The sequence below is a fragment of the Oryctolagus cuniculus genome, chromosome 17, assembly GCF_964237555.1.
Source record: "Oryctolagus cuniculus chromosome 17, mOryCun1.1, whole genome shotgun sequence".
NCBI classification, from domain to species: Eukaryota; Metazoa; Chordata; class Mammalia; order Lagomorpha; family Leporidae; genus Oryctolagus; species Oryctolagus cuniculus.
Genome location: NC_091448.1, coordinates 43,482,215 through 43,496,599, shown reverse-complemented (window position 1 = coordinate 43,496,599; position 14,385 = coordinate 43,482,215). Strand labels below are relative to the sequence as shown.

General features: G+C 51.1%; 1 protein-coding gene across 11 annotated transcripts in view; it reads left to right on the top strand.

The window, feature by feature from the left end:
* LYRM9 (LYR motif containing 9) overlaps nt 1-14,385 on the top strand; it is a 103,016-nt gene that overhangs the window by 37,957 nt on the left and 50,674 nt on the right. For 8 of the 11 annotated variants that reach the window (XM_070061107.1, XM_070061112.1, XM_070061110.1 and 5 more), the window contains one exon: nt 1,704-1,813. In XM_070061107.1, coding sequence (XP_069917208.1) covers nt 1,704-1,813 — 110 coding nt within the window. Of the gene's footprint in view, nt 1-1,703; nt 1,874-10,936; nt 12,391-14,385 lie in introns of those variants that run through there. The other 3 variants (XR_011383604.1, XR_007911257.2, XM_070061109.1) reach the window with 2 other exon arrangements.

Here is a 14,385-nt window from a genome sequence, read left to right as displayed (position 1 = left end):
CGGTTGGGGTGCCGGATTCTGTCCCGGTTGCCCCTCTTCCAGGCCAGCTCTCTGCTATGGCCAGGGAGTGCAGTGGAGGATGGCCCAGGTGCTTGGGCCCTGCACCCCATGGGAGACCAGGAAAAGCACCTGGCTCCTGGCTCCTGCCATCGGATCAGCACGGTGCGCCGGCTGCAGCGGCGGCCATTGGAGGGTGAACCAACGGCAAAAGGAAGACCTTTCTCTCCCTGTCTCTCTCTCTCACTGTCCACTCTGCCTGTCAAAAAAAAAAAAAAAAAAAAAAAAAAAAAAGAAATGGTGACTCACTTTGGAAACCTGCTTTTTTCTGACATTGTGCCCTTTCTGTTTACATCTTCAGACTCTTGAGTTGGAGAGGAATTGTCCAGGGCCAGTCCAGCTTCTGCCTCCAGGCCTGGGAGCGGAGGAATGTTCTCATCCTTCTCTTGCACCGTGTGCATTTCATGCTCGCCGTGGCCCATGCCTGTCTTTCTTCCTTTCCTTTGCACTGTTGGCTATGGTAGAAACCAGTGTGTCTCAGGACCGCAGCTCACAGAACAGCGGAGAGCACAGGGAGGAGAGGAAAACGTCTCAGCCCTCACAGTCAAGCACAAGCTCCGCCAAGCGAGGGAGCCATTCCTAGCGTCCCAGGTTGTCTCAAGCATTTGTCTAGCATTACTCGCCTCCTTGCTCGTTTATTTGATTATTTCTTAAAATGTATTTATTTATTTGAAAGGCAGAGCTAGAGAGAGAGAGAGAGCGAGCGAGCGTGAGCGAACAATCTTCCATTCACTGATTCTTTCCCCCCAGATGGCCGTAACAGCCAGGGCTGGTCCGGGCTGACCAGGACCAGGAATCCCATGGGTGCAGGGGTCCAAGCACTTGGACCATCTTTCGCTGGTTTTCCAGGATGCATTAGCAGGGAGCTGGATTGGAAGCAGAGCAACCAGGACTCCAACCTATTGCAGCACAACGCCAGCTCCTTCCTTCATAATTTAACGCCCACCACCAAAGCAAGCCCTCCACATCTCCGGCACTCAGTTCTTGCTTTTCTGTCCGCCAAGAGCACTTCTGTCGTTTGTCCAAGAACACACGTGTCCCAGTTTGCGCCCTTTCTGGAAGCTGAAGGCTGCTCTTGCAGAGGTGATAGCAGGTGACGGCACCCTACCCACACCAAGTTATATTTTACATTTTCGTCTCCTGTCAGAATTCCCAGAGATCTAAAATGGGAAATGCAGTGACCTTGGCTTAGAAGTAGTTTCTCTGGGCATTGTAGCTGGAGGACCCTAAGCTGGTCACTTACGTCTCAGCAGCCTCACCCTGCTGCTACTCAATGTCCCTTGCAAACCTGATCACGTTGTACATGTTCCGGGTGTGATGCAGCGTGGGTAGCACTGGGTTGAAGGACAAGATTTCCCTGCGTGGTCTGCTCTCAGTGAAGGCACAGGAATCTCTCACATGCGGTCCCCGCGGCCTGAAAAAGAGGAGCAATATTATCGTGGGCGGACCTGAGCTGTGAGACCTTCAGAAACCTCCTTAGCCTTGCTAAGCCTCAGTTGTCTGTAAAATAGAGATGATAGTAACTCCGCAGCAACAGTAACTCTCTCCGGGACAGGCATTTGCTGCAGCAGTGACGATGTCTCTGGAGACGTCTGCATCCGTATCAGAGTGTTTGGATTTGAGTCCCGCTGTGCTCTCAATTCCAGCTTCCTGCGAATGCACACCCTGGGAGGCAGCAGAAGATGGTTCAAGTACGTGGGTCGAAGACCTGGATGGACTCCTGGCTCTTGGCTTCAGTCTGGCTTAGCTCTTGCAGGTATTTGGGGAAGTGAACCAGCGCTCTACTTTTCAAATAAAATAAATAAATGGGAAAAAATAGTAGCTGTCTCCCAGGGTAGCCGTATGGACCCCGGGGGACGCTGATGGTTGCAGCTCAGTAAGAGCAGCTGCTAGCTTGTTAATCACACACTCTCCCTGCACTGGGTTGTCAGAGGCGAGTCTGGGCCTGCGGCCTGGCTGCTCCCGTGCTTGATTTCACTGATGATAGAGACTGAGTTCGTTCGAACATCTCCCTAAAAACAACCATCACAGCTCAGAAAAGGAATCTGAGGGGCTTGAAAAGGAGGCAGAGCTTTGTGTCACATGTGGAGCTGTCAGTGCACCTGAGTGGGGCACCCAGGGGTTCCATGGTGTGGAGTCCCTTAGGCTTCTTGGAGGCCTGGACACTGTTCAAACAGATCTTCTGCCGGCACCACGGCTCACTAGGCTAATCCTCTGCCTTGTGGCGCCGGCACACCAGGTTCTAGTCCCGGTCGGGGCGCCGGATTCTGTCCCGGTTGCCCCTCTTTCAGTCCAGCTCTCTGCTGTGGCCAGGGAGTGCAGTGGAGGATGGCCCAAGTGCTTGGGCCCTGCACCCCATGGGAGACCAGGAGAAGCACCTGGCTCCTGGCTTCGGATCAGCGCGGTGCACTGGATGCAGTGCGCTGGATACAGTGTGCCGGCCGCGGCGGCCATTGGAGGGTGAACCAATGGCAAAAGGAAGACCTTTCTCTCTCTCTCTCACTGTCCACTCTGCCTGTCAAAAAAAAAAAAAAAAAAAAAAAAAAAAGAAAAGAAAAGAAAAAGAAAAAAAAAGAAAAAAACAGATCTTGCCCTGCACCGAGCTGCTGGGGAAGGAATAGGGCCCGAGCTGCCTCACAAGAACTGGGGGCCTTGTTGCCTGGTGTTCCCGTGGTCTGTTTCTGGATAACAGGTTGCCTGAAAATTTAGTGGCCCCAGACAGCAGTGGTTTATTATGTCTCAGATTCTATGTGTCAGAAAATTCACGCAGGGCTCGGCTGCAATGGCTGTTGTGTTCCACGTGGCGGCAGCTGAATCTCTCAGTCTGCAGCATTCAGGTGGCGACTGGGCTGGAAGGTTCTAGAAGACTTTGCTTACTTCTGTGGCACCTTGACCTTCCTCTAAGTGGCTTCAGTCCACTTGTGGTCTCTCATTCAGAAGTTTGGCCCCAGTTTCTTTTTCTTCCTTTCTTTCAAGAGCCAGAGAGACAGAGACACGGGCAGACAGAGCTCCCATCCACTAGTTCACTTCCCACATGCCCCCAGGAGCTGGAGCTGGGCCAGGCCAAAGCCAGGAGCTGAGAACCCAATTTGGGTCTCTCATATGGGTGGCAGGAGTCCAATTACTTGAGCCTTCACTTCTGTCTCCCAGAGTACAGATTAACAGGAAGCTGGAACCCAAGTGGAGGCAAACCCAGACACTAGTATAGGATGTGGTTGTCCCAACCAGCTTCATAACCTCTAGGCCAAACACCTGCCACAGGCCCACATCTCTTGACCACAGGTGGCTGGCTTCCTCAGAGAGCATGGGACCAGCCTTTCTTGATGTCCTCAGAAGAGTGAGGGCCAGAGTAAAACTCATTCCATTGGTCAGAATAAATCACAGGGCTAGCTCATATTCCAGGGAAGAGGAGGTAGACTGTGCTTCTTGGTGGAAGGAGCGGTGTAGTATGCACCTTCAAACGCGGCGAGGCATTGAGCGTGGCCACCGCTGGAGACCCGGCACCATGCACGGTGAGCTGTGAACGTTAGGGGAAGGGAAAGAAATGACCCTTTCACCCATCGTCCTCAGGCTCTGGTTGAAGGAAGGACAGTTTCAGAACAAAATCGCAGTCTCCTACCCAACCCCAAGAGAACCCATTCTTGACACTCTGACAGTCAAGGGTTGAAAGTAAAAGTCAGAGAAAAGACTGTAATAATAAGGGCACAGTATGACACTGAAGGAGTGGGGCCACCTGGCTTGGGATTTTGATGAAAGAAGTACAGCCCTGGCCAGGAGCAGCCTGCTTCTCTCAGCGAGAGCCATGTGAGCCGGTGGGGGAGCCACGTGGCCGTGGAGGGAATGGGCTGAGGTCAGTGAAGTCACGGGTAGTGATGTACACGTGGCCGGGAGGAACCCTGGGGATGCGGCGACCCTCTTCAAGGGGAGCAGTAGCAGGCTGTCTGCAGCTGAGGTGGGGCCACCAGATGGCGGTGTGGAGATGGCCTTGGAGGCTGTGAAAGCGGATCCCTCAGTACGGCTGCCCTGTGAGCTCAAGGGAAACAGTTCTGGACGCTGCTGGAGGCCTTGATGGCCGCCTGCACCGCTCTCCCTCCGCTGTCTCCCAAGGCAGGAAGCCCCTTGCCTTTAAGGGAGCACTTGTCATATTCTAGAGCTGAGCGCACCTCTTGTCACTGAACCAGTGCCTTTGAATTTCACTAAGGCAACCTCCATAAGGAAGCAGCCCTTCTTATAGGATGCGTGGCTGTTCTCTGAACAACTCACACACAGCCTGAGACTCAGCAGTCGTGGGTACAGGCCCACCATGGCTGAGAGTCAGGGGCGTTTTGCTGAGTTGAAGAAGTCAGACTCAAAAGACTACTTACGTAATAGTGTGCTTATAGATTGGCCTGATGAAGACCAGACGGGTGATGGAGGTGGGGGTGGAGGGAAGGTGTGGGTGTAAAGGGAGAGTGTGAGGGGGTGTGTGGGTGTCAGTGCTGTGAGCATCCTGACTGTGGTGGGCGTTGCCTGTACACGCCTGTGCATGGGTTGAAATGCATAGAACTGTGCACTGCTCCCCGGAGGTCAATGTTACCAGAAGGTTTTTAAAAAAATGGCTCCACTATCATCAGTAAGATTTTGGCTCCCATATGTCATAGCCTCCTCTATGGCTGAGGGAGGGCAATCTCCCGACCTACTCCCTGTCTTCAAGAGCAAAATGAAGAAGGGTGAAACATTGTGGCACACAAGGGTTTTTGAAAATGCCGCCTTTCCAGGTTTTGCAAGGAAAACGAAAGTTAGCCGCCAGAGGGGAAAGTGGTAAAGGAGAAAAAAGAGAAGGTGGGAGAGGCTTTCAAATTATTTTTATAATGAGTTATTTTGTTTTAAAAATACTCATTTATTTGAAAGGCAGAGAGAAAGAGAGATGGAGAAAGAGATCTTCTGTCTGCTGGTTAACTCCCTAAAAGCCTACAAAAGCTAGGGCTGGGCCAGGCTGAGCCAAGTCCAGGTAGCTCTCAGTCCAGGTCTCCCACATACGGGGCAAGGACCCAGGTACTTGAGCCATCACCTGGTGGAGGAGGGGAAGAAACGATCCCGAGGGCCTCCCAGCCAGGCAGCCCCAGTCCGGCTGTTGACCGCCTATCCCTTGTGTGAAGGAGGCAATGGGGTATCGTCCTCAGGTGGGTGGGGGCTAAGGTGCACTGAGGCTTGAAATGGGGGTGGTGTGTGGCAAATCCAGGAGGAGTGGCTGTGCTGGTCTAAGTTCCTCGTCTCATCACCAGGAACCTGGAAGCATCCCAGGGGAGTGAGGGGTGGAGGTGGGAGGATTCACTACCCATCATTCCTGTTCAGAGTCACAAATTTCCACGCAACAGTTCATGTGTTTGAATCTTCACAAAGCCCTGCTTTATTATTCTGGTTGAGGAACATGAGGCTCACTGAGAGTGAATGAATTGCCAGTGCCATCCAGTGGCATTGAGATTGCCACTCAGCCCCATCTTGCTCCAAAGCTGGAGTGGCTCCTCCCACACCGCTGCCCCTGAGTGGTGCTGGGGAGGAGCTGGGGGCGGTCTGGGGGCTTTCCCTGCAGAAGAGCCTGTTTGCGCTTACGGTTGAGTCAGTCTCCATTCGACTGCTCAGAGCCAGGGCCTGGCCTCTGGCCTCTTCCCATTTCAGATGGACTCTGTTCACTTCCAAGCCCCTGACATGCTTTACTTATTTAACTTATTTGAGAAGAGAAGAAAGAGAGAAATAGAGAGCACCCCTCTGCTGGTTCACCCCCCAAATACATCTGCTGGGACTGAGCCAAGCCAGAGCTGGGAACTGAACCCAGGTCTCTCTTGTTACTTGTGCCATTGTGGTGCTTCGCAGCGTGTGTGTGAGAGGCAGCGGAATCCAGAGCAGAGCCAAATTCAAACTCAGGCACTCCAGCATGGGATGTGTATGTCCTAACAGGTGTCTTAACTGCTGTGCCAAGTGCCTGTCCATAACTTGCTTTATTTAGTTCTTTATTATGTTAGTGCTTTAATTTTTCTTAAGATTTATGTATTTATGTATATATTTATTTTAAAAATTATTTTATTTATTTGAAAGGCAGAATTACAGAGATAGAGGGAAAGAGAGAGGTCTTCCATCTGCTGCTTCACTCCCCAAATGACCACAACAGCCAGGGCTGGGCCAGACCAAAGCCAGGAGCCAGGAGCTTCCTCCAAGTGTCACACATGGATGACAGGGGCCCAAGGACCTGGGCCATCCTCTACTGCTTTCTCAGACACGTTAACAGGGAGCTGGATCAGGAGTGAAGCCACGGGGACTTGAACCAGTGCCCATATGGGATGCCAGCGCTGCAGGTGGTGCCTTAACCCACTGTGCCACAGCACTGGCCCCGATTTATGCATTTATTTTAGAGTCAGAGTTACATAGAGAGAGAAGGATTCCATCCGCTGGTTCACTCCCCAGATGGCTGTAATGGCCAGGGCTGAGCCAGGCTGAGGTCAGGAGATAGGAGCTTCATCTGGGTCTCCCAGGTGGGTGAAGGATCCCCAAGCACTTGGGGCCATCCTTCACTGCTTTTCCCAGGTGCATTAGCAGGGAACTAGATGGGAAGCAGAGCAGCTGGGACACGAACTGGCACCCATATGGGCTGTGGGCATTGCAGGTGGCAGCTTTACCTACTACGCCACAGTGCCAGCCCCTACATGTGTTAGTTCCAGTCCTCAAAAAAGTATGCTGAGTGGCTATAATTAGCTTCATATTACAGACAACAAAACTGAGACTCAGAGATGTTAGGCAGCTTGTCGAAAGCCACACAGCTAAGTGTCGGCGTGGGATTTGGAGAGAACCTGAGCCTGCCTGACTCCAGAGCCTGTGCGCACTGTGGAGCACCACACAGCCCCACGGTGCAGCGATCAACCATGCATACGGGTTCTGATGGAACTGTGTGGTCAGGCACTGTGAGGCTTTTAAGGATGATAATTTAAAAGAATAAAAGACTTTTTAAATTTTCATTTATATATTTTCATTTGAAAGGGAGAGAGGGAGAGGGAGAGGGGGAGAGAGAGAGAGAGAGAGAGAGAGAGAGAGAGAGAGAGAGAGAGAGATACTGTCCATCCTCAGATTCATGCCCCAGATGAATGCAACAGTCAGGTCTGGGCCAGGCTGAAGCCAGGAGCCTGGAACTCTATCCAGGTCTCCCATGTTGAGTTGTAGAAACTCGGGTACTTGGGCCATCTTCTGCTTTCCCAAGTGCATTAACAGGAAGCTGGATCCGAAGCTGGATCATTAACAGGAAGCTGGACCAGGACTTGAATCAGTGCTCTGATAGGGATGCTGTGTCCCAGTTAACCGACTACACCACTGTGCCAGCCCAGGGCTGCATTTTTTTTTTTTTCTGAAGGAATTTATTACTACATTAGATTCTTAGGGGTACAGCCAATGCATAATCACTACAACATGATCTCAGCAGTTCTCATGTTAGTGTAATATTAATGTGAAGAGAACAGATTCAGTGTAATTCATAGACACAACTCTAAGAATTTGACACTTCCCTCCCTCCCTCTCTCCTCCTTTCTCTCTCTTTTTCCTTCCCCCTCCCTCCTGCCCTTCCTCCCTTTTTTCTTCACCTTTTTCTGGTTAAGAAGTCTCTTCTCAATTGGTACAGGTGTTTCTGATAGCTCAGAGACCATTAAATGGTACAGTTTGAATATATGAAATTTAATTTTTCATTATCCAAGCTGCTTGTGATTAGTTTATCCTGACATGGCTCATGTTGACAAGAATCTGCTTGTACTATGGGCTGAAATACATCGCTTGTCACTCAATAGCCACCCTGCCAGGTGCTTCCAGTCCAGCCCTCTCCTGGCTCTGGCTTGCTCTCCAACGGCTCCCCTGCCCCCTGCTCTGCCCCAGCAGCATCAGGTAACCTGCCCAACGGGCCCAGTTTTGGGCTCTAATCCCAGCCTTTGATCTTGCTGGTCCCTGTCCCATGTGGCCTCCCCGAGAACATCTGCCCCATTTCAAGGCTCTGCAAAACTGCTGGCTCCTGTACAAGCACCTCTTGCCCCCTGTCCATGCAGCGCTGATGTCAGCTATAGAATCCTCCCATCTCTAGACAGTGTCTTGCCTTGCTTATTCAGTACTCACCCTCTACGGATGTTCGGTGGCTATTGCTGGTGGTATGCAGCAAGCAGCTGGGTGGGTACCCTGTGTGTGCAATCTCAGGTTCTGGCAGCAACCACGTTCCTGGTACCAGGAAACAAGACTAAGCCAAGTCCGTCAGGGAAAGTCAGGAGTCAGATCCTGGGGAGATCAGACAACAGAGGCAATCCCCAAAGAGTGGGCCAGTGGCCAGAAGGAGGCCAGGCTGAGGAGAGTCCAGGGGCTCTAGGTGACTGGCACAGACAGCTGTGGGCTTTCTCGGATCAGCTTCAACAGCAGTAGCTGCATCACACAGAGCCTGCAGAGGACTGCAGAGGTGACCCTGAGGCTCCCATGGTAGATACGTGTGGACAGTAGAATCCGAATGCCAGACCAAGACATGAGCAAGTTGTAGTGAGAATCTGAACCAATAGCAGCACAGGCTGGCTGCTCCTCTGTCAGCTGACCACACAGATAATGTCCATTGGGTGTGCAGCTCAGTTGTTTAGAGGTGGGGATGGAGGTATTTCTTGTACCACAGTTTAGTGAAGAGTGTCTTGGCCCATAATCTGAAGAGGTTGGACTCCAGTGCTAGTTTTGCAGCTTTCTAGCCAAGTGAGCCAACACAAGCCACTTGCCCGGCCTGAGTCTCAGTTTTCAAATCTGTGAGATGGGCATTGTGGATTTGTTATGAGGACAAGGCCAAATCTTCTATGTGAGAGCATCTTTCAGATGGTAACACGTTATCTTCTCAGGGATGTCTGAGCTCTAAGACAATTGACGGGCTCCAAACCAACATAAAACTGGAGTGCCCCAGAGTTCCACTGTGGCCTAATTGGGAAATGTGCTGAGCAGGTGTCTGCATTCCCTTCCCAGGAGAAGAGCCACAAAGAGTGCAAATGTAGTCAGATGGTTGCATGTGGCAGAGTGGACATGTTTTTTTTTTTTTTTTTTTTTTTTGTTTGTTTGTTTTTGACAGGCAGAGTGGACAGTGAGAGAGAGACAGAAAGAAAGGTCTTCCTTTTGCCGTTGGTTCACCCTCCAATGGCCGCCACAGCCGGTGCGCTGCGGCCGGCACACCGCGCTGATCCGATGGCAGGAGCCAGGTGCTTCTCCTGGTCTCCCATGCGGGTGCAGGGCCCAAGTATTTGGGCTATCCTCCACTGCACTCCCTGGCCACAGCAGAGAGCTGGCCTGGAAGAGGAGCAACTGGGACAGAATCCGGCACCCTGACTGGGACTAGAACCCGGTGTGCCGGCGCCGCAAGGCGGAGGATTAGCCTATTGAGCCACGGCGCCAGCCCAGAGTGGACATTTGTGACCATCACTGCTTCTGCCTCCGTGTCCTGTCCCTGTCTTAGACAGCACCACCATCGGCTCTGCACAACCCAGCTGTCTTCCCTCCAATGGATCACGGCAGATCCTAGACTACTTAGGATGTCCAGAGGGGTAGATCTGAAAGGGATGAAGTGGTCAGAGGAAGCTTCTGGCTGACCCAGGAATGGAGGGAATCAGATGGAGAAAGAGACACTTCAGATGGAGGGGTCAGTAAGAGCCACAAATAAATGTGGGAATGCAAGGAGATCCAGACTAGACTCAGACAAGATGGCAGGGTGCTTGCAGGAAAAGTGATAAATAACCTATCAAACCAACCCCCACCCATGAAATCTGGCCCATATGCATGGCACCTTCCCCGCCAGCCTTTTGCAAGCCTGTCCTTCCTTGCTTATCCATTCTAAGAGCCCACATCTGTCACACATTCTCAAAAAGTTCTTTTTGGATGACCAGTCTAAGTCCACACTGCTCTTGGGAGGTGGTTTTCCCCAGCTCTGTATTTAGCCAAGGCAAAGATAGTCAGTGGAAAGGCCAGCTGATCCTGACTCCAGGTGTGGCCCCTGTGGAATGCTGGTGGCACCTAGAATGGCCCAAGTGCCTGCAGCAGCCTGACCCCTGCCTGCAGCGGGGGACTGTGGCCATCTCGGGGATCCCAGGTCTTTTGTTTGGTCTTACTGTCTAGAAAGGGATGCAAGAGACCCCTGTTCAGCTCATATGAAGGAAGTTGAGGTGAGCAGCAAGGAAAAAGAGAAAAGTTCATCTTTTTTTTCTTGGGAATAGAAATAACTTGGCAGATGCCAAATAGCATATTGAGATGCAGCATTTAAAGGAAAAATGGCACAGCTTCTTAAAAGCTAAATGTCAGCAATAGGCTGACTCCAAAGGGGCCGCTTCTGGTTACATTAAAGCTGGCCTGGAAGCAAGAGAATGGGCCCTGGCATCCGAGAGGCCTGGGCTCCTTTCCTGGCCCGTGCCCCCCTGAGATGTGAGACCTTGGGCCAGTCAGTGGACATTTGTCGGAACCTCGGTTTCCTAACCAGTGCAGCGGAATGGGTGGGGGGGGGCATGACAATAATGCTTTCTCTATCGGGGCTGGTGCTGTGGCGCAGCAGGTGAAGCTGACATCTGCAGTGCCGGCATTGCATATGGGAACTGGTTCCAGTCCCGGCTACACCACTTCTGATCCAGCTTCCTGCTAATATACCTGGGAAAGCAGCAGCGGATGGCCCAAGTGCTTGGGCCCCAGCCATCCCTTCCAGCCACGATGGAGTTCCAGGCTCCTGGCTTTGGCTTGACCCAGCCCAACTGTTAAGACCATTTGAGGAGTGAATCAGCAGCTAGACGATGTCCTTTCCTCTGTCACTCTGCTTTTCAAATAAATAAAGTGAATCTTTAAAAAAGAGTAACGAATAATACTTTCTCCCTAGAGTTGCTGGAGAGTGATCACGTCGGAGCAGGGGGATGGCAGGTTGAAGATCCCTGTTCCTCACTGTGCTCTCGTTCTTCTCTGTTGCTTCTTTCTTTATTCCCGTACTATTGCCTTGGCCCTGCCGGAGGGGACCCAGGCCAGAGCTCCCAGCTGCCTCCTCTGCCCCAGGATATGGGAGCTCAGGAACTCCTCCTCCTCCCTTTCATCCTCCTTATCAAGTCAGGGTGATGAAAGCCAGTGGCCTTGCTGTCAGCCACCCTTCCTGCCGGAATTTAATCAGAACTCATGATCCAACACTTTGAGTCATTGCAGTTGAGGAGTTCAAAGCATTCTGCCTGGCCTGCTTTGTGCCGCTTCTCAGACACCTTGGGATGCTTGTTTTTGGGCAGGGAAGCACTGAGCAACAGACTTTTCTGTAAGAGTCCTCTGTGGAGAGTTGGCTGCATCTCTAGGGGCCAGTTACCATGCTAGAGACCAGCAGGGCAGCTTTTCAGCAAGGGGCCTAATTAAACAAGTCCCCAGCTGTGTTGTGGTGTCCTGAGACCAGCCTGGCTTCAGGGCAAAAGACAGAGGCCTTTTCTTGGAAATGATGCCAATGAACCCAAACGTTTTCACCCAGTCTCGCTTCCCGAAGGACCCAAAGGCTCCTCTGTTGGTAGATTCCCTTTGGGGCTGACTTCCTACCTAACAATGGGACTAGGACACCCTAAATCCTTTTAATCTAAATAACAGAGGGGAGTCTTAGCTGGAAACAATTCTTAACATAAATTTTTTTAATTAAAGATTTTTTTTTTTTTGTATTTGAAAAGCAGAGTGACAGCAAGAGAGAGAGGGAGACAGAAAGAGAAAGGGAGAGAGAGAGAATCACTAACTACTAAATAACTGCCAGCTGTAATGGCTGGGGCTTGGCCAGACCCGAGCCCAGAACTCCTTCTGAGTCTCCCACATGGGTGGTAGGGGCTCAAGCACTTGAGGCATCTTCTCTTGCCTTCCCAGGTGCATTGGCAGGGAGCTGGATTGGAAGAGGAGCAACCAGGACTTGAACGGGCACTTATATGGGATGCTGGCATGACAAGGAATAGCTTGGGGCTGGTGTCAGGGCATAGCAGGTAAAGTTGCCACCTACAATGCCAGCATCCCATATGGGTGCCAGTTCATATCCTGGCTGCCCCAGTTCTGAGCCAGCTCCCAGCTAATGGCCTGGGAAAAACAGCGGAAGATAGGTCGAGTGCTTTGGACCCAAATGAAGCTCCCGCCTCCTGTTTTTAGCATGGCTCAGCCCTGGATGTTGCAGCCACTTGAGAAGTAAACCAGCAGATGAAAGAATTCTCTTTCTCTGTCTCTCCCCCACACCCGACTTTCAAATAAATAAGTAAATCCCTATAAAACAAAGCAAAATGAGGGGCAGCTTAATCCACTGAGCCTAGCCCCAATAAATTAATTTTCTAATTCTTTATTTTGTCAGTGGGTACTCATATAAGTGATATAAATGTATTTAGTCATAGAATAGGTAAGACAACTGCATGGTTCAAAATCCAGTACAACCCCCCTCTTTCCAACCTGGGTCCCAGCTCCCGGATGGCCCTCCCCAGGGGGTCAGCAGTGCCCTTTATGAAACAATGCATAAAAGGCTTCTTTCTTCCTTTTTTGATGGTTCACTTTATGGTCCTGGGTAGGAGATATAACTTTTCCAGGAAGTCCTGTAGGTTGACATCTGGTTTATTTACATTCCTCTGCTATTATAAGCAACACAGCCATGATTAGCCCTGTACAAAAGTCATTTCATACATGGGCCAACGGCTCCTATAGGGGAAAGGCTGGCTAGAAAGATATATTCATTTGTAATTTAAAAGATGTGATGAAATTGCTGCTAAAGGCTGGGCCAAAAAAAATTTCTTAATGACTTTTGCTGTTGCTTGAAATTCTACCATTTTTTTTAAAAAGATAGATTTATTTATTTATTTGAAAGGCCGAGTTACAGAGAGGCAGAGGCAGAGAGAGGTCTTCCATCTGCTAGTTCATCCCCAATATGGCTGGAATGGCTGGAGCTGAGCTGATCCAGAGCTAGGAGCCAGGAGCCAGGAGCCAGGAGCTAGGACCTTCCTCTGGGTCTCCCACGTGGGTACAGGGGCCCAAGCACTTGGGCCATCTTCTACTTCCATCTGCTGGTTTACTCCCCAATCACTGCAATGACCAGGGCTGGGCCAGGCCAAAAGCCAGGCGTCCTATTTTTGGTTTTCTGCACTAGGGCAGGGGCCCAGCACTTGGGCCATCTTCCACTGTCTTCCCAGTTGCAGTAACGGAGCTGGATCAAAAGCAGAGCAGCCAGGACTTGAACTGGCACTCTGATATGGGATGCCAGCATTGCAGGTGGTGACTTAACCCGCTGAACCACAATATCGGCTCCCATAAAGAATTCTGAAAATAACAACAACCGGAAAATAAAAAACACAATCAAAAAATGCCAAAAAAGAGTCATAAAAGGACAGCAACTGCACAATTCTGCTTGTATGAAGCATTCTTAGAGTGGCTTGCATCGTCGAGTCATCGAGTGGGAGTTGCAGGGGCAGGGGGAGGGGCAGGGAGCATTCCTGACCAAGCAGGTTCACTGCTGCGTGTGCAGAGACTGGCCGGAGGTCCCAGGCTTTTGAGAAAAGAACGGCATTATTTGCTGGCCAGCAAAGGAAGCAGGAGGCCTGACTCCAGTCTCCAATCTCCTCATCCGTAAAACTTTTCCTGACTGCGAGTTGGGGGAAAGTTTGGTGGATTGGGTAGGAAGAGCTGCTGTGTGGGAACTGGAGAGACAGTCTGGTGGCAGGGTCTGGAGTCGGGCACCAAGGTGGGCTCCAGTAGTGATTTTCCCTCGCTCCTGAAAGGGCTCTGAAGCTGTGGCTGTGTGCTGGTCTCTCATTCTGCAGGTTAGGGTTCCCTCCTTCTGTGCAAGCCCAGGCTGTGGGGCTGACAGGGAAGGGGGGTGGTAGTCACTTCTGCTTGTGGTTCAGGGGCTCACAGTCCAGAGCCAGTGGTGTCGTTGGTTCAGGCAAGTGGCCAGGCTGCTGGACTGCAGAGAGACGGTCACAAGGTGAGCCTGGAGGCAGAGACACAGGAAGCACAGACTCCCTGTACCCTCCATGTGGCCTGTCCTTTTAATGCCATCATGATCCAACCTAGGACTCCATGCTAGCAAATCCAACACAGTCACTTCCCAGAGGCCTCACCTTCAGACACTGTACTTGCTGGATCATATCTCCACCCTATTCCATTAACTATTAGCAGTAAGGTATTACCCATTAAGGTAAGACTTTGGGGCTTAAATATTTGCATGAGATCAGGGAGCCAGATCCCACTCAATCTGTGACAGTAAGATACCCCTCACCATGCATCTTTTTGAATGCCTAAAATAAAAAGCCTGATGTTGCAAGTGCTCACCAGGATGCAAAGTAACTG